Here is a 23536-nt window from a genome sequence, read left to right on the forward strand (position 1 = left end):
TCAAGCAGTTTTGATAAGGCAACAGCCTTAAGAGAATTCTTCCTTTTAAGTCCTGAACAAGTATGTATTTGAGTAGATTGTCTACCTTTCAAAAGCATACTTGTTTTAGTGGTATATTAAAGGGCAAGTTCTGCCAATTATCATACTTTTATGGAATATTTTGCATTTTAATTTGCTGTATGCCTAGTTGTTGCAATGGGAATAACATAGACTTGGCTAGAGGAAAAACAAACAAACAAACAAACAAACCCCACAGCACTACTTTAGTTTTGTTACACATTTTTAATTTAGTAATACATTCTATAGTGAACCAACCAATATTTCCAAATACATTACTACTTTGGCATTCCTGTTGATTTAAGAAAATTTTAATTTCCTAAAATAGAATGAAGCATGCCCATTTTAAGCCAAAAATGGGAGAAAGATGGTTGATAAGCAAGAAAGGAAAAATGAGTCTTGTTTCCATCTGTGCAATTTTATATCATCTTAAAGTTGCAATATGCCCTTCCATACTGCCTTTCTAAGGACAGCTAGCACTGATTAGTTATCACCCTCCATGATGGTATAAATAGATAACATTCTACTCAGGAGCTGGATGTCAGATGAATTCTTTGTTGACTGCAGAAAGCATTTTCCTGCTTAGGCTCCTCCAACAGTAATTTGTCTTCTGACTTCTGAAAAGCTTTTGTGCACAAATAATGACAAACTTTTCCTATCTTTACTATCTGAAAACTGACTGACTTCCTCTTTCACTTCCCAGACAGTCTTAGATTAGATCAGGTAAGAAACCAAGAACTGAGGGCTGGACTTGATAAATAAGATAATCATTGTCAATTTTATAGCAGTTTGCTTTGTTTCTGTAACAAGCTGTGTTACATCAGGATTGCTTAGTTTTATAACAAAATACTTTGTATGGGAGTTGACAGATAAAGCTCTGATTTCCAGACAATTTAGCCTCTAGTTTTGGGTCAAAATAGATGTGAATGTGCCACTTGTTCTTCGCTTACTGCAGCTACCTCTTTGTTTGCGTTTTTTTTTTTTTTTTTTTTTTCTCCTGGATAATGGAAAACGTTTACTTGAAAGGCACATATTCTTTCAGAAAGCTTCATGCCTAAATTCATGCAGTATATACCTGTCTAATATATACAGTCAGATGTATTAATGGAGAGAAAGCATTGTCAGAAGAAGGGTTTTAACCAAAACTCTTGTCATTCTAGGCCTCCTTTATTCTAACAATCATCTTAGACTCTACATAGAAAAATATGAAATGTATATTTGTGCACAGTATATTTATGTCTAATAATTTTTTTCTCTCTGCATTCCCACATGTCTCTTCAGTGTTACTAGCATTCTCACCTTACCTGTGAAGTTGTGGAGGTAAAGTCTAACAGCTTCTGATGTTCTGTTATTCAGGCAGACAAAGAATTAATGTGGAGTGAATACATCAATTTTAAAGTGGCTATTTCTAGGTCTAAAATAAGTGACTTTTTTTCAAAAAAGTTTTAGGTGGAGAAAGGTTTTTAAATTGGAAGGAGAAAATGGAAATAGTTACTTTTTTTTTTCTTTCCTTTTTTTTTTTTTTTTCCCTGCTGAATGCTTTCTGGTTTTCCTGGTGTTTGAGGGATATTGCAGGCTCTGAAGCTGAGATCTTCTCTCTTGGTTAAGATTTGAAGCCCTTAATATTGTTCTTGCTCTAGGTTCCAGATCCTTTTCTTTGATTCCTGATTTTTTCAGTGCATTTATTTTCCTTTTGTTGCCTTTTTTCTGTCCCCTTTTTCCTCTCACATGGAAGATTGCAGGGTCAAAAAGAGAAGAGAGACAGATGTTACTTTAAGATCAAGAAGTCCAGATTTTTAAATGTTGCCTAGGTTCCAGTGAAAGACATTTTTAAACAGAAAAATATTAACAGGACCTTTAGACTTTTAAAAGTCCCTGCCTGAATAACAGGAGCTCACAGTACTACTTCTCAACCAGAGTTTCTTGAATACTGGGGAACTTATTACTCTTGCCAACTGTTTTTTGTTTCTGCTTGTTATGAAGACTGGAACTTCTGACTCCAGTTTTTTTAAATTGCTGTCCAAATTTTCCCATATGTTTGGAAGCCAGCATGGACTAACAAGAACATGGGCTCAGAATGGAGTTTGAGCCATGCAGTCCACGTTAGGTGCCCACCTTCCCTGTATCTGACAGAAGTAGGAGACAAAATCATTGTTGGTCACAGAGGAAGGCAGTAGATGAAGAGTCCTCCTCACTTATGCTTTTGAAGTTGTAGGAGCAAAAAGAGGTTGGAAGGGGAGCTCCTTCTTGTTGGATCAGGAGAAGAATATCCCTTCCACCACTGAACCATCAGCTGGTCTTTCCCAGATAATAAATGCATGAGATACTCTGGGACTGAGTGACCTATGGCATGTTACACAAGCAGCCAGTGACAGGGTTAGGAGCAAAGGTTGGTGATCTGCCTTTATCAGCTTTGTCTGTGAACTGTGGTTGGCAAACTATATACTAAGATTGTGCAATCCTTTCTAGTATTTACTAGATCACATTGAGAAAACGTTTTCGATGAATGTAGCTTGAAACATAGGTGATATGTTACATAATAAAGTTATTAAAAATACAATTAAGAAATTAAGCTAGTAACAAGACTGCCAATAGGATGTAAAAATGGAAATTAGGCCAAAAGTCACATGCCTTTCCCTGAACTTTAACCATGACATTATATCACTGATATCCTGGTTAATTTTCTATGTGAGACTGCAATTGCTTTCCTCTTGTCTGTTCCCTTCCCCCCCCCCCCCCCCCCCCCTTTTTATTTTTAACTGGCTGTCTCTGTCTTTGCATGTACAGTAATTTTAAGAATATAAAAATAAGTGAGTGTATTGACTGTTTTTATGTGGTCAATGTTATGGATTGTTCCACTTCAGGGGTCCAGCACTAAATCTCTTAAATAAATCTTTTTGAGAGAAAATGCCTGTTTAGTTATAATTCTGCCTTTTGGAGTTAGATTTGATGCAGTATAAGGCAACATGCATCATTATGCAAAACAAGAGGCACAGTTGGAAGAGTAAAATCCTCATGTCAGCTGAAGAACTCTTTGCTGTTCTTTCCTAGATCAGTGTGTCTAGGGCTTTATTCCTGGGATCAATTCCTAATATTGTCCCTGCTCAGATTTTGGACTACTAATTTAACTTCTCAGCATTTCTGTTTAATCATCTGTAATGTTGGGCAGGCAGTACACTTGCTCAGTGTAAAGCCTCTCTGGAGGAAACATGCTATGTCAGCACGATTCATTGCAGTTTTTATCTTCTGTCCTTGCCTGCAAGGTTCACAGTACAATTAGGCTGGTGCTATTTACTGCAATAACTATAAAGAGGAGACTTTGCAGCAGGCTGTACCGATCATAAAGCTACAAGTCAGAGATGGTTGTGTATGCATTTTGCTGCTTTTGTCTTGTTTTCATCACAAAATGAGATAGTAGACTTCAAACAGCCTCTGACTTCTGCCATATGACCTGGTTTGTGGGACGTGCCCATTCACCATGTGACCTAAATGCAAGATGCATTTCCAGTGTGCTTCTTTAAAACAAAATATGTGAGAATCTGGTTATTCTGCCTACTTCTTAGCTTTTTTAGTCAGCAGTATGAAGTAAAGTAAATAAAAATCTAGTAAAGACATCCTTCATGCCAAAGGGGAAGATTCCTTTAGTTTTAGCCTCTGATGCTCTGCCTTAGTGTTCCAAGACTGGTTCCCTGACACAGTCTCAGAGTAGACCTGGACTTCGCCAGCAGATCCTGTCTCTAACTGCTATTTTTATTTTATGGGGATGTTTGCCTCCCAATGTTGGATGTTTGCCCCAATCAGGTGGCAGTTCTTGCCCTAAACGAGGTAAGCAAGCCTCAAATGTGGAAGATATTGGCCCTTTAACAGGCTTAAATGTGCGCTTTCATCTTCCAAATTCTACTGCATTTTTATTCCTGAATAGCTGGTTTCACACTAATCAGAAACACTTGAAGATCATCTTAAATCTCCTGTTCATGGTAGGTTATCTCAAGCAGTAAAGCAGCCTTCTGTTTCTTTGTGGTTTTTAGGTTTAAACCTCTTTATTACCTAAAGCATTTGAGATTTATGTTCTCAGCGTATGTATCTGAGTTTATAACAAAGCATTTTGAGTTAGTTTTCACTTTTGTAACAAATGGCCAGTACCTTTCTTTACTGGTTAGTGAACAGTAGTCACCGTTACTTGTTTAGAAAGACAAGTGTTGTTATGATGTTAGTCGTTACATTATTTAAGCAGGAGAATATCCAAGCTGACTTGGATGGAGATTTGAGAGGTTTTGAACAACACTATTTTACAGGTTCTTAACCATAGTTTCTCAAATTTCTCCCACTCTTGATAACTGTAATTCCTAAGGCTCAGTGCAAAGTCAACCACAGAATTGAAAAGGAAGGTTCACTGTTCATAAACCCAGCGTGTGAAAGAGTGGGTGGAAGGAAACTGTGGAACTAAAAACACTTCAAATGATAAAAATAGATTTTGTTTATTGGAGTAACCAATGATATTAACACTGCCAATTATAACAATGGGTAACATTGTTACTGCAGAGGGGTGTGCCTGTGTTTATTATCTGCTTACTTATTCTGCTTATAGAAATAGTGAATTTTAGTCAGGTTTTTAATTTCCAGGGCAACTGTGAGGCTAACAATATGATGCTGTATTGACTTTTGAAAGTCTGAAATATCTCCATTATTTTTAAGTCTATTTATTTATTAAATAGAGAACACTTCCATGGATCTAACTGGGAGCCTCCTTGCTAAATTCAAAAATAACAAAAACGTCGATACTTATTTCACCAGCAAATGATTTAAAGGTGAATTTTCAGTGCCTCTTAATTTTAGGTATAGTTTTTAAGTTCTGAAAATGAGCTCATTAGTCTCAGTTTAACCTTGTGAAAAATCATGCTAATCCTGGTGTGAGTAGGTGCATATTAAGATTTTGATAATTTGATGCCTCTTCTAGAGGTGCTAAAATAGAAGCATTTCTGACAATTCTCTTCCTAGCATTTTGTGTTTTACTTCTCATGGTGACATGGTTTAGGTGGGCAGTGTATAACACATATTAACAGCTGGGTGGTGAATACAGGGATAAACCTCAGAGGCCTGTTCTACCTGTTGTTTTTAGTAGTGCATATCATGCATATCTTTGCCTCTGTCTTCAATACTGATGATGGGTTTCAGGACCCAGGGTACCCTGAGCTGGAGGACCATGACGGTGGGAATAACAAACTCCCAACCAACCCTGAACGTGTGCAGGATTTGCTGCTCCACCTGGATCCATACAAGTCCATGGGTCCGGACGGAATTCATCCCAGGGTGCTTAAAGAGCTGGCTGATGTCATCGCAGGACCTCTCAATTATTTTTCAACGATCTTGGGAATCTGGAGAGGTCCCATTGGACTGGAAGCTGGCAAATGTTGTCCCAATTTTCAAGAAGGGTAAGAAAGAAGACCCTAGCAATTACAGGCCTGTCAGTCTCACATCAGTGCCTGGTAAAATTATGGAAAAGATGATCCTTGAAGTTATTGAAGCGCACCTGAGGGACAATGCAGTCATTGGTCCCAGCCAACATGGGTTCTTGAGGGGTAGGTCCTGCCTAGCAAATTTGATTTCTTTTTATGATAAGATCACCCATCTAGTCGATCAAGGGAAAACAGCTGATGTGATCTTTTTGGACTTCAGCAAAGCTTTTGACATGGTTTCCCATAGGATCCTACTGGACAACATGTCCAGCATACAGCTAAACAAAAACATCATACGACGGGTGAGCAATTGGCTGACGGTCAGGGCTCAAAGGGTCGTTGTAAATGGGGCCACATCCGCTGGCGGATGGTCACTAGTGGGGTCCCTCAAGGCTCCATTTTAGGGCCAATCCTCTTCAATGTTTTTATAAATGATTTGGATGTAGGACTAGAAGGCGTTCTGAGCAAATTTGCCAGTGACACCAAACTTGGAGGAGTTGTGGACTCGGCTGAGGGTGGAAAGGCCTTGCAGAGAGATCTGGACAGATTGGAGAGCTGGGTGAACACCAACCACATGACGTTTAACAAAAGCAAGTGCCAGGTCCTGCACCTGGGACGGGGCAACCCTGGCTATACATACAGACTGGGCGATGAGATGCTGGAGAGCAGCCCCAGAGAGGGATCTGGGGGTTGTGGTTGACAGCAAGTTGAATATGAGCCAGCAGTGTGCCTTGGCAGCCAGGAGGGCCAACTGTATCCTGGGATGCATCAAGGACGCCATTGCTAGTCGGTCGAGGGAAGGGACTGTCCCTCTCTGCTCTGCGCTGGTGCGGCCTCACCTCGAGTACTGCGTGCAGTTCTGGGCACCACAGTATAAAAAGGACATTAAACTGTTGGAGAGTGTCCAGAGGAGGGCGACAAAGATGGTGAAGGGCCTAGAGGGGAAGACATATGAGGAGCGGCTGAGGTCACTTGGCCTGTTCAGCCTGGAGAAGAGGAGGCTGAGGGGGGACCTCATCGCAGTCTACAACTTCCTCATGAGGGGGAGTGGAGAGGCAGGTGACCTATTCTCCGTTATCAACAGTGACAGGACCCGCGGGAACAGTGTGAAGCTGAGGCAGGGGAAGTTTAGGCTGGACATCAGGAAGAGGTTCTTCACCAAGAGGGTGGTCGCACACTGGAACAGGCTCCCCAGTGAAGTAGTCACTGCACCAAGCCTGTCTGAATTTAAGAAGCGATTGGACTGTGCACTTAGTCACATGGTCTAAACTTTTGGGCAGACCTGTGCAGTGCCAGGAGTTGGACTTGATGATCCTTATGGGTCCCTTCCAACTCAGGATATTCTATGATTCTGTGATTCTATGATTCTATGTAAGACTGACTGGAATTATTCAACTTTCATGTCGTGGCACACAAATGTGTCTTAGGCAATTTATTACTAAGAAAAACTAAGAACTAAAGAGTTCACACAGTGTAATTTACCAAAAAGATTAAGAGGTAACTCGCAAGACTGAACTCAGGTAAATAAGCTAAGCTCTTGATGTGACAAAGAAAGAATGAAAAAGAGCCATGAAACCAAACCAAACCAAAAAAGAACAAGGAGAAACAAATATTAAAATTAAAACTAAGCAGTTACAACCAACATGGGGGGAAAAATATTAAGGGAAATGGCAGGTTCTACATTTTCTATATCATCATATCAAGACAGCGTCTTGCTTAAAAATGATACTGAGTTAAATATATCTTAAAGAGATAAGTAGTCACATAAATGGAAGAAAGATCCTGTGAATACAGGAAGTCAGCTTTAGAGTTGTAATAGTCCTTTGTAACTAAATTTTTCTGCTTGTACCCTGAGCATTGCTTTGTAAAAGTTATGTATTTTCCTTTACAGAGAAGCAAGCTCTTCAGTGAAAATCAAATAGAGTTTTAAAAACTTTCATAAGTTTAGATGAACATAAATCTGGATGTAGACTACTACTTATTTTGCCCTGCATGGGATCTGCATATCTGAATTCTCTCTCTCAACATGCAACAATATATTTTTACTTTTCAGCTCCTCCAAAACTGTCCTAAGTGTTTTCTTTACCTTGGAATATAGCATATTTTTCTCTTCTGAGAGTGAAAGAAAGACAGACCAGTGGTTTCAGGCACAGCATAACAGACATAGTTTTAAACTAGTGACAAAGTGGAAAGATCTGAATTGTACGGTCAGTCATTTTACCTTCTCCGAGCAGCATCAGAAGAATGTCTGTCTTTCCATATGGGAGTATTCTTAAATAGTTTAGCAACAAGTGAATTTTTCAGCAAGAGTTTCTCCGTCTCTTCCTATACTTAATGTTGTCATGTTGATGGCACATCTAACCACAGAACAAGGTTTATGGATTTTTATTTCTTTTATTTACTTATTTTTTATAACTCTTTTCCAATGCACCCCATGAATTGGAAGGCTGAATTCTGCATCTTTCCTTAGTGCATCCAATAGAGATTTAGACTCTGAGACCCCTGACTCTGCAACTAGCATCTGCCCATGGTTTTAGGGCTACCAGTTCCTGCAGAGAAAGCTGCAGTCACCAGGTTTATCAAAAGTCTTCCTGCCATTAGAGAAGAACCTCAAATTTTTGATCAGTCTGGACAACAGAGACCAGAATATGGACTTAGCTTGGGTTAGTCTATTGGAGGGATCTGCAATATCTGTACAGATAACAGATGCAAGGGTCAGGACCTAGCTCCAGGACATATCATACATATTGAAAATAGATTATGAGATCAAGTATTATATTAAAAACAATCCACATATGATGAAGCAATATTGTTTGTTTGTTTTCTGGGAAAAAAAAAAAAAAAAAAAAAAACCAACATTTACAGATTTCACATTTCAGTATATTGCTAGGGTTAGTGTAATTTGCGGGCTTCAAGAATAGACTTTCTCCCTGGTGTCATCGCAACAACAGATGATCAGAGGTTGTGTGTGCTATTGTCAAGGACAGCCTCTTTTTTGTACTTTAAGCTGCCTAGAAGGTCATTGCGTGGCCTAGGAATCCAGAGAAATTCCAAGAATCCTAAACCAGCACAGGCGCCAGTCCTTTATAATCTTGGAGAGTAGTCTTGTTCAAGATATTTCTTTAAAAAATAATGAAATTGATGTAGAATATTGCAGTGGAATACTAGAGATCCCATGTTAAATATTTTCACTTTAATTCTTAAAGAATTGAAAATTCTTTCAATTCTTTCAAAATTCTTTCACTTCTTTCACTATCAACATTTTTTTTTTTCTAGTAATTTTCATCTATTTTCCCCATGGCAATAGCTTTTATCTTTGTATGCTCCGTGTTTTACAATAACATCTGAATTGGTTTAACAATTCGTCAGGGCTTCACAGTATTTTTTTTTTTTTTGAGACACTTGCCTAAGGGTTTTTGGAATTTGGGGACAGATAATGGGAAAAGAAAGGCTTAGACAGAGACTGCAGCAAGAGCCTAAGCATCATTAGACAAAAAGAATCTACGCTGGGAGAGATGCTGCTGGAAAAGTTCTGTTTATGGTTTGCAGTCAACTGTAAATCCAAAGGAAATCTTGCTTCATTAATACCAGTGCTCAAAGAAGTGTTGCTCTTCAAAGCAAAAAGAGTCTACACACAAGTTTATTTTCCCCTAGAGAGTTCATCAAGGAATTAAACTTCCTTGAACTCTGGTCTCTATTACAGAGGAAATTTTCATGTAAGCTGCATATATAGTGAATTCTAAAATAGGCAAATATAGGAGAAATATAAAATTTAAAGTCAGCTCTATTCAGCTTGCCTCTTATGTGTTTATGTTATGCTATTTCATGTTTACCTTGTTTATATCACAGGAAAATGTGACATTTTGGGGAAAGAAAATCTATCCATATGAAGTGAGTTAATCTATAGTTTAACTGCCTTTAGAATCCTAAGGTGTTAAAAGGTAATTTAGGTAAAATGTGGATGTTGTTGATAAGAAGGGTCTTACATAAACCTTTCTGGACAAGGCTACATATAAAACCTTTAGACTAGTTCATAAATACATTGAAAAATAAAGGGGCTGTGTAATCAACACAAAGGAGTCTGAAGTATAAATGTAACCATCACTCAAATAATTTTTGGTCTCAAAAGATATACACAAAATATTTTTACATATGAAAATACTTATTAGACAAAATAACTTGAAGCAGTGGAATAATTGGCACATATTCAAATTGTGGTTAATTGAATTCTTCATCTGTGGCTTAGAGAGCCGCATGAGGTACATATTCTGCATAGAGGAAGTAATTTTCATTAACAGGATATAATTTAGAATGAGAAAACATATACGCTCAGCCTGAAACAGTGTTAATAATTAATATGGAATAAATACATAGACATAGACTGAGTTACCATATTTCTACCTGTCACTCTTTAGAGTTTCAGCAACTCATTTGCATGCTAAGTACATATATTTATTCAGAGAGATGACACTGTAACACTGCCTTCGAAAGTGGAAGACCTTTATGTCACATCATTGAAAATGAGTCATCCTTGTTATTAAAATGGCAAAGTGAGATCAGAACTGTGATTTGATCTACTTACATGTCTAAGAAGTTTGCTTGTTTGTGAGCAAATGCTATACAGATAAGTCATAACCAGTTCTCAAATTGATCATTATTTTTGAGGCTGATCAGTATTTCTCAACTAGAAAATAGGAACATTTTAAGGAAGAATATTATTTCTACTTTGTATTATAATGTTATGTCACATTTATTATTTGGTCTTTCACATGTGCTGTTAATAATGAGATGTATTTGCATGTAGGAAGCGATTTATTTGAAGACTAAAGTATAAAAGACTATTGTGCAGGATTTATGAAAGAAAGTATACAATATCAGTGAAGGGAATGACTGAAAGCCAACAGGTCTACGTGATCCAGGCTGTGTCAATGGCTGCTGCATCATTTAAAGCAAGCTGCACCTAATCTTGAAAACAGTTAATACTATTTTGGATAAGAAATTCCATAAGTTGTGATTTCACAATGTGCTTCTTTTGGTGCAAAACCTAATTTTGATCTTAGCTCAGGAAATGTGTAAACAGACTCTTAGGACCAGCTCTGGCTGGGACTGTGCTCTAATGCACATAATCTCTATGCATGTTAATAAGATTTTAAGACTGAAGAATATTCCTTAAATAATCATTTGAATTATGGTTGAAATCTTCAGATCCTTTGTGAGTGTTCCTCAAAGTTTAAGCCAAACCCTGAAGCAGAAAGGTAGCAGTAATGTACCATTACTGAATGTACGGTATGTGCTAGTCCTTAACCTGTCCTGTGAGCATTATCAGTGCTGGAATGGGACCACAGGTCTGGCTTCTGAGTAAGGGCAGCTCTTGGCTGAATTCTTTGTAGAACTCCTTTTTTTTTTTTATATATATATATATATATATATATATAAATGCTTATCTTCTTTCTTCTGATTTGACCACTGAAACAATTTTTCTGCTGCATAGAACTCTATGACATACTTCTCTGCATGAGTATAGGAGTGAGAGAAAAAGAAACATTATTTTTCTTGTTGTCTTGGTTTCAATTGTCAGCCTTACGTAAGAGACCCCTGAGAAATCAGAGGTGGGAATAGACTGTTCTCCTACAAGAACCCTTTTAATTTTTACTGATTTTGCCATATTCCTGCCATACTAATTTTATAAATCAAAATGCTATTTAGTATTTGTGAATGTTAACACCATACTTAGTATTTCCTTCTCTTTTTAATAACAGGTGGTAACAATATTGGCAAACATGTCTGTCTTGGACCAATGTGCTTCAGAAATCATTCAAGGAAATGGTATGTATTTTGGCTGAATTACATTCCATATGTGTTTGTGGAGAATGTTTGAAAGGAAAGGATTATTTACAAGGTAGAGGAGAATGACTTCACTAATAATATTTCACTTTGAATCTTGTCTCTGTTGGTTATTGCATATTGCTGCAGGGTGCAGAATGAGTCCTTGGGAGAGTTCCGTGTAACTGCAATAATTTACCACTGGTTTAGAAGGCTTTGCATGTAAGGCGACATTGCTGATTCTGCGTGTATGTGCATGCTGTTTATTTGTAGATGCACAACGCAAGGTAGTATGGAAGTGTTTCAACATTTTTTATTCTTATAATTACACTGCGTAAGGTATCAGTTCTTACACATTGGAAGATATCATCTGATACAGAGCCATGTATAGTTTCTGTTCCTTTGTTCACAGGTATTCAGAGGTACAAATTTTGATATATTGTTTTTCTTACTGGAGAGCAGTTGCCTTCCCCCCCCCCCCCCACCCCCCCCCGCAGTCCTTTAAATATCATATTAGGAGAAATTCATGATGTTGAAAAGAACTAGGTGTCATGGGCCCACCAGAAGTCTGACCAGTTAGGTTAATAATTCTGTGGAAGACAGAACTGCCTTACTAATACACTTACCAACAAATTCATGGCCAAGCAATATTGTAAGCTTTTTTCTTCTCCCCCTTCAGTGGGAGGCATTCAATTATTGTGAAGCTTCACATATATTACCTTTTCTGTCCTAGGCATATCCCTTCCACAGTGTTTTAATTAATGTTTGTGTAGGAGTGGTTTTGAGTTTGGATCTATTTGAATCTTGTGACAATGGGTTTCAGCATCCATGTAGAAAGCGGATCTTGAAATAGTCAATTTCATGTAATATCGGATTTAGTTGTTTATTATTTCCGTATTTCAATGGAAAATCTGAGTTCTGCGCATACAAGTACAACTGGCAAGGATCATTTGCTAGATGGAATCCACGTGTGCACAGAGGTAGTGTGCATCTGATATCCTTGCTAAGGTGTGTTTACGTGTGAAAACGTATTGCTGTTTGAGACTAAATGAAAATGTGGAGGTTGAATAGATTTTGATACCAAAGCACTTCCATCACAGATGTGTGCAATTTTACAAATTATATGACCTCCCTGTCCCATGTAGAAAGCAATGCAGTAAGGGGGAGAAGACAGGTAGGTTAGCACGTAGGTTTCTTACACAATGTCCTTGTTCCATGGGAGTGGAGGGCCAGTCCTGGAGAGGGGTCATTTGGGTCCATATGCTGGTTTCTGTCATGCTCTTGGTGAAGCATGCTCACTGTGTTCCTAGAGGTTGGGTGGGTGCTTCTGGACATCTTGGTGCAGGCGCATGAGATTTCCCTCCCTGGAGTCTTTCCCAGAAACTCTTGGTAAGACCCTGACTTCCTCAGGTCTGTAGGTATTTGTAATTATCAGATTGGGTAGAAAATACCCTGTTGGTGATTTCTGTTCAAGTTATATTTTTTTCTGATTTTCTGTTGTTAGCATCCACAATCCAGATATGTCTTGGAAACTTTTGCACTCCTTTTTGATTAACAGGTTGATTATGTAGTTTGCATATCTATTTCCTTGAGCACACCATGAACTGCTTTGTTGACAGCTATTTGATCATGTTCCCACAAGTGCAGAAAGATCATAAAAAGACAGCCAAGCATGCTGTGCTTTGTAGGACCAGGACATTGCTGTTAACATTTGCGAATAACTGTGGAACAATTTGGGCAAGTTGTTTAATATTCATCACAGATTGCATTGGATCTGTGTGCACTCACACCACTGGTGAGTTGTAAGCATGACTTGGACCAAAATAAAACAGAAGTATACGGTGCCAAAGAGCCTGTTCTTCTTCCCAAAAGAAAACAGAGGTGTTCTGTCCTGTCCTCCCTCAGTGAAACATTTAATTAATGGAAGTATGTATGTGATAAAGTTTTGTGTATACACTTCATGCAAGTCCACACAGAAGCATTTGCCCCCAGGCTTTCTAGAAGGGTTAGCACTCTTCTTGTGTATAAAAGCTTCTGTATCTGACTAACACTAAAATAATTAGATGCTGGTTAGAAGCCAGGTTTACGTATGTGCTACTGAGAGCGGTCTTCAAATCTTACAGAGTCTCGATGGGTTTTTTACCCAACTTTGACTTTTTTTTTGTATGTCAATTGATTATTATCTAGCTGCGTAATTCTGGTGCTAATTCTCTTAATTGTTTATGCAAATGTTCCAACTGTTAAAATCCTCAGATGCTACCTAAAGTAATCTGAATGCCTAATGGCATATGGAGTTTAATAGCACATAATTGTCCTTACATTTAAAATAATTTAGAAAATATAAATCAGTGCCGTCTCATCTGGTCTTGTCCTGCTGCAATAAGAGTATCAAGTCTTACAGGCAACCATAAATTGATTTAAAAAATAAAATAAAAAAATTGATATGGGTGACGTTGTCTCCTCTGAAATGAAGGCTAGTCATAGTAAACTTCGAGAAGCAGAACTTCATCATTTCCCTCATCAGGGGTTTTTAGAATGCAGATTATTTCAAATAGTTTGAGACAGAAGCTTTTAAAGGTTCGCTTAAAAATACGTAAACTGAAAAAAAAAATCTTTTATTTTCTTTTAATTCAAACATCACATAGAAACCTGAAATATGTTCCTACTGTTTTTTAGGTTAATGATTACGTTTAGGTTAGTTTAGAAGCAAATAAAGAACTCATTTTGTTTTCATAAATATTTTTTTTTTAGCCAATTTAAAATACTAACTACTGGACTCCAGTCAGGCTGTTTCAAAGCAGCCTGAATGGAAGAGGGAAGAGCTAGTGCGTTTTCTAGTTCCAGAAGTTCTGTAGCTTCTTAGTGAAAACAAACTTCTCACAGATCAGATGTGCCTAAATACTGATGGCAAAGTTGGAGCCCACAGTTATGCATTCTTCATGTACTATTCAGGCAGTAATTCTATTTACATAACTTGCTTTTTCTCTTTACTTTTTTGGACTGATTTTATTTATTTATTTATTTATTTTTGAAAGAGGCTAACAATGGCTCTTACATCCTTCTAGGTATTCAACTTTTAATGGAAATGCTCTTTGAAAGGTCGTCTTCAGGAAATACAGCAGAAGTTGCTGCTTGTGAGCGAGTCCAACAGAAATCTGCGGTTACACTGGCACGACTCAGTCGAGACCCTGAAGTGGCAGATGCAGCTGTAAAACTCAGCTGTAAGGATGTCTCACTAGCTTAATGAGACTGAAAAAGAGGGAGGAACTGTCAAGGAGGAGCTCTTTTTATTTTTTCGCCTCTTTTGGTGCAGTTTGTGGAATAGGTTCCCTATAAAATCTGTTCAGAGGGTTAGGAGGTTCTGCTAAATGAACTTCTGGTTCATTTCCTAGAGGAGCCTGAGATGCAGCTTCCACTCAATGCATAGGTGTGTCAGACTGTGACAACTAACAGTGCTACCTCCCACATTCCTTTACTTAAACTCTTGTGCAGTATCCCTCAATGAACGGAAAACTTGGACCCAAGCAGGTTCAGATGTGCTGAATCTACTGGGAGGCAACATTTTCTTTGGGCTGGAGTTTTTTAAAGGCATGTGGGAGAATAGATGGGGAAGAAATGGAATAATGATTTTCATTCTGAAGGAGCAACAAAGGTTAAAAACAATGCATTTCTTTGTTTACAATTTACAAGTATTAATTGTGAAGTGCTAGCTCCATGGAAAGTATCTTAAGTATTTGGATACCATCTTGGCATTAGAGGTAATATTTGGTAAGGAAGATAAATATTAAACTTTTTGTTAAAGGCCTTTTATCCTTTTATCTCAGATAAGTAGTTTGTGTTTCTGAATTGTTCATCCCAATATTCTTTTGTGCATGCAGGTATTCCTCGCCTAATTAAACTTTGCCGATCACCAACTGAAAGAAATAACAGTGATTCTGTTTTAGTGGCATGTCTGGTAGGTATCTTTTTATCATGCTTATCCTGCAAAATGCATAAAATCCAGTCCTTTAGACTTCAAAATGAATAAGTATTGCAAAAATGTTTTAAATTCATGCCAGGGCCTCCTGCTTTTCCCTTTAAGTATAATCCTGTACAGTGTCAGTTATTCTTCCTCTAATTGAAGTTTTAGGCGAACACGTAAAAAATATCTTCAGCTTCATATTGTTGAGCATTCAACTTTGTAATTTAACGCTTCAATAATTGTTAAATTCCATTCTCTGATGATATCTTTGCTGAAATGAGCCTTGAATCACAGAGGTAGTAGCCCTTTCTTTGTGCACATGCACACATACATATAAATATATATACAAATAATTAAATAAAATGGCCAAAGAGAGTAATGGAGATTTGCTTTCACTGTAATCTATTATTTTTTTTTTCCTATTTGAGTCTCTAAGACAACATAGAGCTTAGCCAAGGAGTGGCCAATGGAAGGTTAACACTGTCTCTGCTTAGGAGAAAAATCCTAGTTTCTGGCCCTACACCGCATAGACTATGAGCCCCAGCCTGCTGTTGGAGTTGAGTAATTTCATGTAGGATACTGCAAGAGGAAAGTGCTCTGGGGACATGGGTGAAGAATATTGCTTGACAGTGGTGATTTTTTTTTTATATAATATTAATGTTATTGTAGTGCCAAAATAAATCTTGGTGTTAATCAAAGCTACAATGACCTAGCTTGCTTTGTATGTGTATAGGAGAAGTTTTTGTTCATTTAAGCAGGACTCATTCATGATGATGAGGGTTTGAAAGTGACCATAAGAAATACTGTGGTTGTTCTGCGTGTGTGCTGAGAATACTGATTAATCTTGTATGGCTTGAGCAGAAGCCACAGAGTGATAGCAGCAAACAAGACTGACTTTTCTACCGCTCTGTCTCACTGAGTTAGTGCTGCACATTCCTTGAGTTCATATCTATTGATTGAGATGTTACCTGCCTGCCCATTTCAGCACTTCTCTGGATAGTTTAGCAACTGCACAATGGCACTTTTCTGAAAAATGTGGCAAAAATGTTGTGCTCGAGACAAATATACTGCCTCAGGCTCATATGTATCATCACTGAGGTCCAAATTCTTGTATCTTTTTGGTGTTTTTAGCTTAGTTGTTTACTTTTTCTGTACTTCGAAGCAGGTGATTAACTCTTCTGTTAATATAGCATTGATAAACAGTGCAAGGATAGCTGATCACAACTATCGGACCTTACTAGTCTGAAGACAGTATTTATTCTTGAAAAAAACTAGCTTGCATTTCAGTTGCATCTGTAGTGTCAGGTTGCTAGAAGGTATGTAGTTGTATATTTTATTCTGTTGAGAAAAACAAGTAATTTCTTAGAAAGGGAGAGGTTAAACACAACAGTATTATCAAAGTAATTTGTATTATGCAGTTTCATAATCCTAACAACTGGTAGTTTTACTTGTTTCCAAATGGATCCCAAATTCCTTCTTTATACTACACTTCTGTCTAAAAGATCTGTTTATAGGCATTGCATAAAACTCCAATGGCAGACACTTTCTGAGTTAGAAATTAAGACAAAAGCTGAGAATAGAATTGGGATACAGAGGGAGTGACAGACATGCAGCAAATCAGAGATACATTTACAATACAAGTGCTCTAGCTGTTGCCCGTGTGTTCTTTCCTTTAATACCAAACGGTTCTTGCCGCTCATGTCTGAGAGTAATGTGCTTAGAAAGAGTTGTCATTTAATAGCTGATTTTGAGGGGAGGTTCATCTGACAGATGAAGACACTAGTGAGAGATCAGCTTGGCAAAAGTGTCCATAAAGCTGAATTGTTTAGTTTTGAGTCCTGGATATTATTTGGAGATTGTTACAATGAGTTCCTGCAATGAAGACTTTGTCGAAGCTTAACAGTATTCCATTTTTTTTTTTATAGGCAGCCTTACGAAGACTGGCAGTTATGAGTCCTGATGGACTTGAAGATTCAGATTTTCAGCAGCTAGTTAAGCCCAGACTTGTGGATTCCTTCCTGTTATGCACAAATATGGAAGAGAGCTTTGTATAAATGTGAGCCAAAAGCCTCAAAGCAAGCTATCCTTTGAAAAACAATAAAAATAATACACATGCAATAAGATAATACATATTCAATTTTATTTAGTTTTAGTCCTATTGTTATTTATGACTTATTTATTTTAAAACCATGAACATGTGGTTCATGCAAATTTATTTCAGTGGCTTGCAGAGGTAATTTTTTTCAAATTTTCTTGATGTACCAAGACATGTCAAGAGACTATCATTGCAATCTAACAAAATGTTGTTGTCATGTTTAGTAGAATTGAATTGAGATAACAAAGCCAAGAATTTGGTGCTCGTTTTTTAAATGTTTCTAATAATGTTTTATTGCTGACATTTTTCTACAGTTACTACATTTTGCAGTTTTTGGAGAAATGCGCTAATTTGAGGCATTTGTTTTTAGAAGAAAAATGATCCTTAACACTGCAAGTATATACTTTGAAATGAATGGGATGTTACAGACTGAGTCCAGTTCTTAATTTTTCTGATCTTCTAATAGAATTATGAAAATATATAACTGATTATCTGGGGAGGAAAAAACAACAATTTTTTTTTCAAATATTGATTTGTAATGATGTTAGAGGACATTTTAAAGCTATATAATGATGTGCTGCATTATATAATACATAATTGCAGACAACTTTTATTTTATTTGCATGTACTGAAATTTCCTAAAGAATTGAAAGAATTCTAGAAAAATCTTCAAGAAATCAAATGTATGTCATCAGTAAGAAAGTATCCACATAAGATTTAGGATCATTACACGTCGATAATTTCCCTTCTTTTCCAAGCATTCCAAGAACTGGAATTGAGTATATTCAGATGTGTTTTCAATATTCAAGCTATTACTTTTATGAAAAATCTTGCATAAATATATTAAATAATCAGAATAGATAATTATAACTTGAATTTCCACTTTTTTTTTTTTAACTAGTCTTACAATTCTAAAGCTGTGAAACAGGACTTTCAAGGGCTCTTGGAGGTGACAAAAGGAGATTTTTACAAATAGATAAGATAAAGAATAGAGTTGATTTTAAAAATAAACATTCCTCTTAAAATTTGACTTTTTCTTTTAATCAAGAAACTATATACATTTAAAATTGGTCAACCATCAATATCTTGAGAGTGTTTTCCACCTAGCTTCTCACAAAACACTCTGTAGATTATGAAAATATGTGTAACTTTTACTTGATGGCTCACAACTATTGCTCTGGATCATTTTATGATCAGGCAACTTTAAGGTACTAGGACATCTGCCAAAAAAGTAAGTACACTTCTTTACAGTACTTACTTTGTAGATACATTAAGCAACTTAATTCATTAATGTTTATTTAGTATTACATGGTGCTTAGATGAAAGGCACCAGGAAATTGCTAAACTGTGATTGCCTTCCAGATTTTCTTTGTCTGAGAAATCTGTCCTGCTTCAAGCAGTGATAAATGGCGGCTACTTTTTTTCTCCCCTTGAGTATATGGGTTAAGAAATCTGTCTTAACATTTCTTCCTAGTGATCTTTTCATTTAACTATGAACTTTATCTTAACTGAAGTTTTAAAAACATTAGAAAACACAATGACCTCTGTCATAAGCAACTACTCAAAGATAAGGATTGAATCAGATGTTTCACAGATGTGATTTCCTAGTAAGAGCAGAGATAATTCTGCTTTGTTTGCGTACTTTAAGACAGCTCCTTAAATGTATGAAATTTTAAAGATGTATTATACTGTACAGCGTTCAAAATATTACACAAGCAACCAACGTTAACACTTTATTCACTAAGCAGAAATGCATGTATGAACCATGCATGCTTTAAATTGTAAAATCAACATTCTTGATGTAAACGAGTCAAAACTCATAAGAAATGAACTTAAGGTCCTGTTGTTTTCATGCTGATAATCCCTAACAGAATACAACACATCAAATTATGTTGCTGAATATGCTGGGCTGAACCTTATTCTGCTAGCTGCAACAAACACCAGAAACTATTTGTTTGTAGACAAGGTAGAGTTTATCCCGTATTATCCCATAATAGGTGATGTTAAAATCTCATTAAAAAGAAAAAAAATATATACTTTTGGGCATGTACATTCAGAAAAAGGCAGATATAATATCATCAAGACAATGGAATTGCTTTATGAGCACTAAAATGTATAGTAAAATTAGGGGATCCAAATAACTATTTACTTGATACTATTTAGGAAAGCGGCTGTGGACTACAGATGTGTTATGCTGGCACAAATGGAACTGTCTCTCTTGTGGAAAGGGAGCATAGGGTGAATCGGTCTGTTGCTCATAGATCAGAAACATACGTAAAACCGGGGAAATTTTAGCCCACCCAAGGCAAAAAGACTAATTCCTTGTCCTTTAGAAGTGCAGCTAAACCATGAGATGGTAGCAAGATTAAAAATATATATATATATACACACACACTTGTATGTATATTTATATAATATATATGTATGTTTATCCCCTAGTCCCCATTTTTTTAGTAGGGGGATTGTTATAAAAGTGTTGTTTATATATTTATTCATATGCATAAAAATAATTTCAGAGTCCAATCAAGTGTAGCAGAAAAGTATAATGTGGCTGCAATTGGAAATCATAACACTATTTTTCAGTAAATTTTTCTCTTAGTAATTACAAAGTCTTTAAAAACAGAAAAACGAAATGAATGCACTAGGCATCAGCACAGTACCAATTCTCATGCTAATCTATCCTGCAGTCTGAAAAGAGTGTCTAAAAGCTCTGCAGCAACCTGGTTATTGTTCTTGTGACACCTGGCTTTTGCTGATGTTAATAGTGAATATAGTAGCACTGTTCTTGATTGTGTCCTTTCTCCAACAAATACTTGCTCCACTGAAAGTTGAATTAGAAATTAATGAAAAGAAATAGTCGTAGATATTTTATAACAGCTTATTTTAATTTTTTCTAAGATAAAGTGCTACAACAAAAAAGAGTGATTTTTTTTTTCAGCATTAGTGTGTCATACAATGTAGTGTCCACACATGTAAAGTAAAATAAAGTAGCTGTTAAGAAAATGCCATTATGACCCATAACATTTTAAAGCCATTTTAAACAGGTCAAATATTCAGTGAGCTGGCCAGTAGCAATGAAAGAGTCTAATTTGCTCTCAGACACAAAGATGTGAATCCAGATTAATTGATTTGACTACAGATACTCTTAACCTGTAAGTACGTAGCCCGTATTGTGTGTTTATATGTGTTCATATTATAAATATGGCTGTTTACTGGAGCAAGACACATTTAAATGGATCTTGTATTTGTAGCAGAAAAATATGTATTGAAAGAGCTTGTTCAGACCTGCTATCACCGAAGTGTCATTGAAACCATTTTTGCTAGGCATGAATTTTTCACTTAAAGTTACGCACTTTATTTTTATATATGATAAGATTTATGAGAAAATACTCATCCCTCTTCGTTTCCCCTTCATTCATTAGGAATTTAAATGTCATTTAAAAACACTTAAATATTATTTTATTACTGCTGGTTGAATTCTGAATCAACAGTGTTTGCTTTGAAAGTGACCTTTCAATTTTTAAATTAAAAATAGAATGGTTTAAGGCAGAATAATCATGTTTAACATCAGTCTAGTATAAAACAAAATATTTCACATCAAGATATTTGCTAAAGCATACAGTGTGGATCAAAATTAGGACTAATATACTAATTACTATGTAGTTTGTAGAGTAAGGTAGAGGGTGTCTGTAACATCTATATGTATAGGTCAGTATCTGTGGACTCGTTAACCTATAGAGAGTGCATGTAAATTAAATATTAGCTTAGTCATTCTGGAAACTGAATGTTATGCTTGTCAGAAATGTTGTAATTTCATTTAAATCGTTCTGCAAGTTTTACATTTTGTATTTTTTTAGAAATGTTAAACAAACATGCAGTGAACTGCAGGATTCTTTGTAACTGATTTACATTCTAATGACTTTGGAAAATGTGTTCAAATTTTGGCTTTAGTTTGAACTGTTTACAGATTTATGTAGCCCAGGCATTTTATTCATAGAATAAATTTTTTCTCATGTGTTCTGTTTTTAGTACATGAATCATTTATGTGGGATGTTATTTGTCTGACCTGTTTATAATATTTGTATCTAAAAGGGACAAGATAATGTCTTGGTAAATTGGATGACTTACCTACATGTAGAGTGAATTTGTTCATCTGAGTTGGAAGTGCTTATCTGGTGGTGAAGTGGGTGAATAGTTTCAGTCCTTGACAGATAAAGAACCAGGAACAAAAATAACACGTCATGTATTTTAGAAATGCATGCTTTGCAGAAATCCTTCAGCTTACTTTCTAGCTTCCTCTTGGGCCTAAGTCTCTCTTTTATATAGCTGTGACAAACTTCTGCTGCATGGGAGTGTTATTTGTATTAATTGCTAGTTATCATAATAGAAGAGTTAAATTCCAGTTTCCGGTCCTGTTAATTATTTGTTGAGATTTTTTTATTTTGTTTTTTTGAGAAACTAAGTAATAAAAATAGCTTCTTAAATAAATATATTATTGATCACTTGCAAGCAAAAGGTATGCTTATTTTTCACACAAGGAGAAGAACTGGGATATTCTCCAAAAAACTTGGGAGAAAACATGTATAATAGCCTACTTCTAGGTATTGGTACTCTTACAAGCAGACTTTGTAACTAGTAGTTTATGAATTGCTCTGTCCCATGCTAAATAATCACTGAATCAAAGTAAAAAGGGGAAACCAATAGAAGAAATACAGACACAAAACACTGGCAAGTTTTTGTTTGTTTGTTTGTTTGTTTGTTTTGTTTGTTTTTTATCTCAACAGCCAATGAGTGACTTTTAGTTTTAATATTTCTAGTGAGCTTAGAGCCCAAGGGTACCTATGGAATAGTAGTGCAAAAACAAATGTGATGGACCTAATACTGCTAATTTGCTTTAGAGAGAAATTAAAATGGATCTAAAAGCTTAAAAGGGGTGGTGATGTGTCTAATGCAGTACCTTTTGTATTACCATTGAGAACACCTGGGTCACTAATGTCTAACTGAAAGGTATACTGTTTGTACCCTTCTCCTCACGTTTTCTAGATATTACCACTTTTTAACTAGCTTTCATCAGTGTCCTCTAAAGACTTTAGAATGTCATCTAACAATGCATATATCTTCAAAGTAACTTATTAATTTCCAGTGTACAGGACAGCTCACTCAATTTTTTAGTCACATCATGTACAAACCTTTTTAGTAGTTTTGGAAGGATATACCTAACAAGATATGTCCATTATGTATGCTCTTTAGGTTAGGGAAAGTTTGTAATAAATCAGGAAGAGACATCTAAAAAGATCCAAGAACTGCCATGTGCGTGTTCACCTGCATTATAATGGAATGGGTCAAATCAACTAGGGAAGTCTTCTTTGAAGCTATATGTCAGTGTGCCAGAGCTAACCTCCAGGTTTCAATGTTTTTGCTAGAATTAGAACACTAGAGTTGTAGTGCATAAATACACATAAATACCATCTCACAATAAGAATAAAATTTGTAAAAATCAAAAATCCTTGGAAGATTCTGCGATAAACATGAAAGTTTAAGAAGTATGCTTTGCATGGTAAGCAATGTACTTGTTCATACAGGCTTCCACTTCCAAAGCAAGATGAAATGCCCTTTGTAATGGCTCTTTGCTTTTGTATTGCTTAATTATTAAAAAGGCCATAATTTTATTCCGAGTAGCAATAATACGAATTAGTGTTTTCAAATGTTCACCCTATCTTTAGTGATGGATAAACAGGAAAATTACTAGGTACCCTGAAGCACAGCTGATCATGTCCAGGATTGTCTTGTCATTGAAAGTACACAAACTTTGTGGAATGACATAGACTAGTTAACGGTTTAGAAAATCTGGAGTAGTAGTAGTGTTTTTTACTCTAGAGGGATTCTTATCTACTTTGAAGTTTAATTTTGTAAGTGTAGTCTAGGCCTGTAATTTAGATACTTTCTGTAGACTACAGAAAGAAGTGGGCCATTCTTCCTCTTTGAGGATGAATGCTGAAGACAGAGTATACATAATGCCATTGGAGCTGCTTTTTTTTTCCAGTGGTTATAGAAAAAAAGTCCTGATGATTTTTTTAGAGGAGATGTCTGAACAGCTCAACATCTAACTGTTAGTTCAGGTCCTGAGAGATGAATTCCAGATTC

General features: G+C 36.3%; 1 protein-coding gene across 13 annotated transcripts in view; it reads left to right on the forward strand.

Moving 5' to 3' along the window:
* The window catches only part of INSC (INSC spindle orientation adaptor protein), a 142771-nt gene that overhangs the window by 118007 nt on the left and 1228 nt on the right, over nt 1-23536 (forward strand). For 12 of the 13 annotated variants that reach the window (XM_035550356.2, XM_035550361.2, XM_035550359.2 and 9 more), the window contains 4 exons: nt 11273-11339; nt 14402-14557; nt 15215-15291; nt 17223-21652. In XM_035550356.2, the coding sequence (XP_035406249.1) occupies nt 11273-11339; nt 14402-14557; nt 15215-15291; nt 17223-17351 (429 nt within the window). In that variant the 3' untranslated portion in view covers nt 17352-21652. Of the gene's footprint in view, nt 1-11272; nt 11340-14401; nt 14558-15214; nt 15292-17222; nt 21653-23536 lie in introns of those variants that run through there. The other variant, XM_035550358.2, reaches the window with a different exon arrangement.

This window comes from Cygnus atratus, chromosome 5 (assembly GCF_013377495.2).
Source record: "Cygnus atratus isolate AKBS03 ecotype Queensland, Australia chromosome 5, CAtr_DNAZoo_HiC_assembly, whole genome shotgun sequence".
In the NCBI taxonomy this organism is placed as follows: domain Eukaryota; kingdom Metazoa; phylum Chordata; class Aves; order Anseriformes; family Anatidae; genus Cygnus; species Cygnus atratus.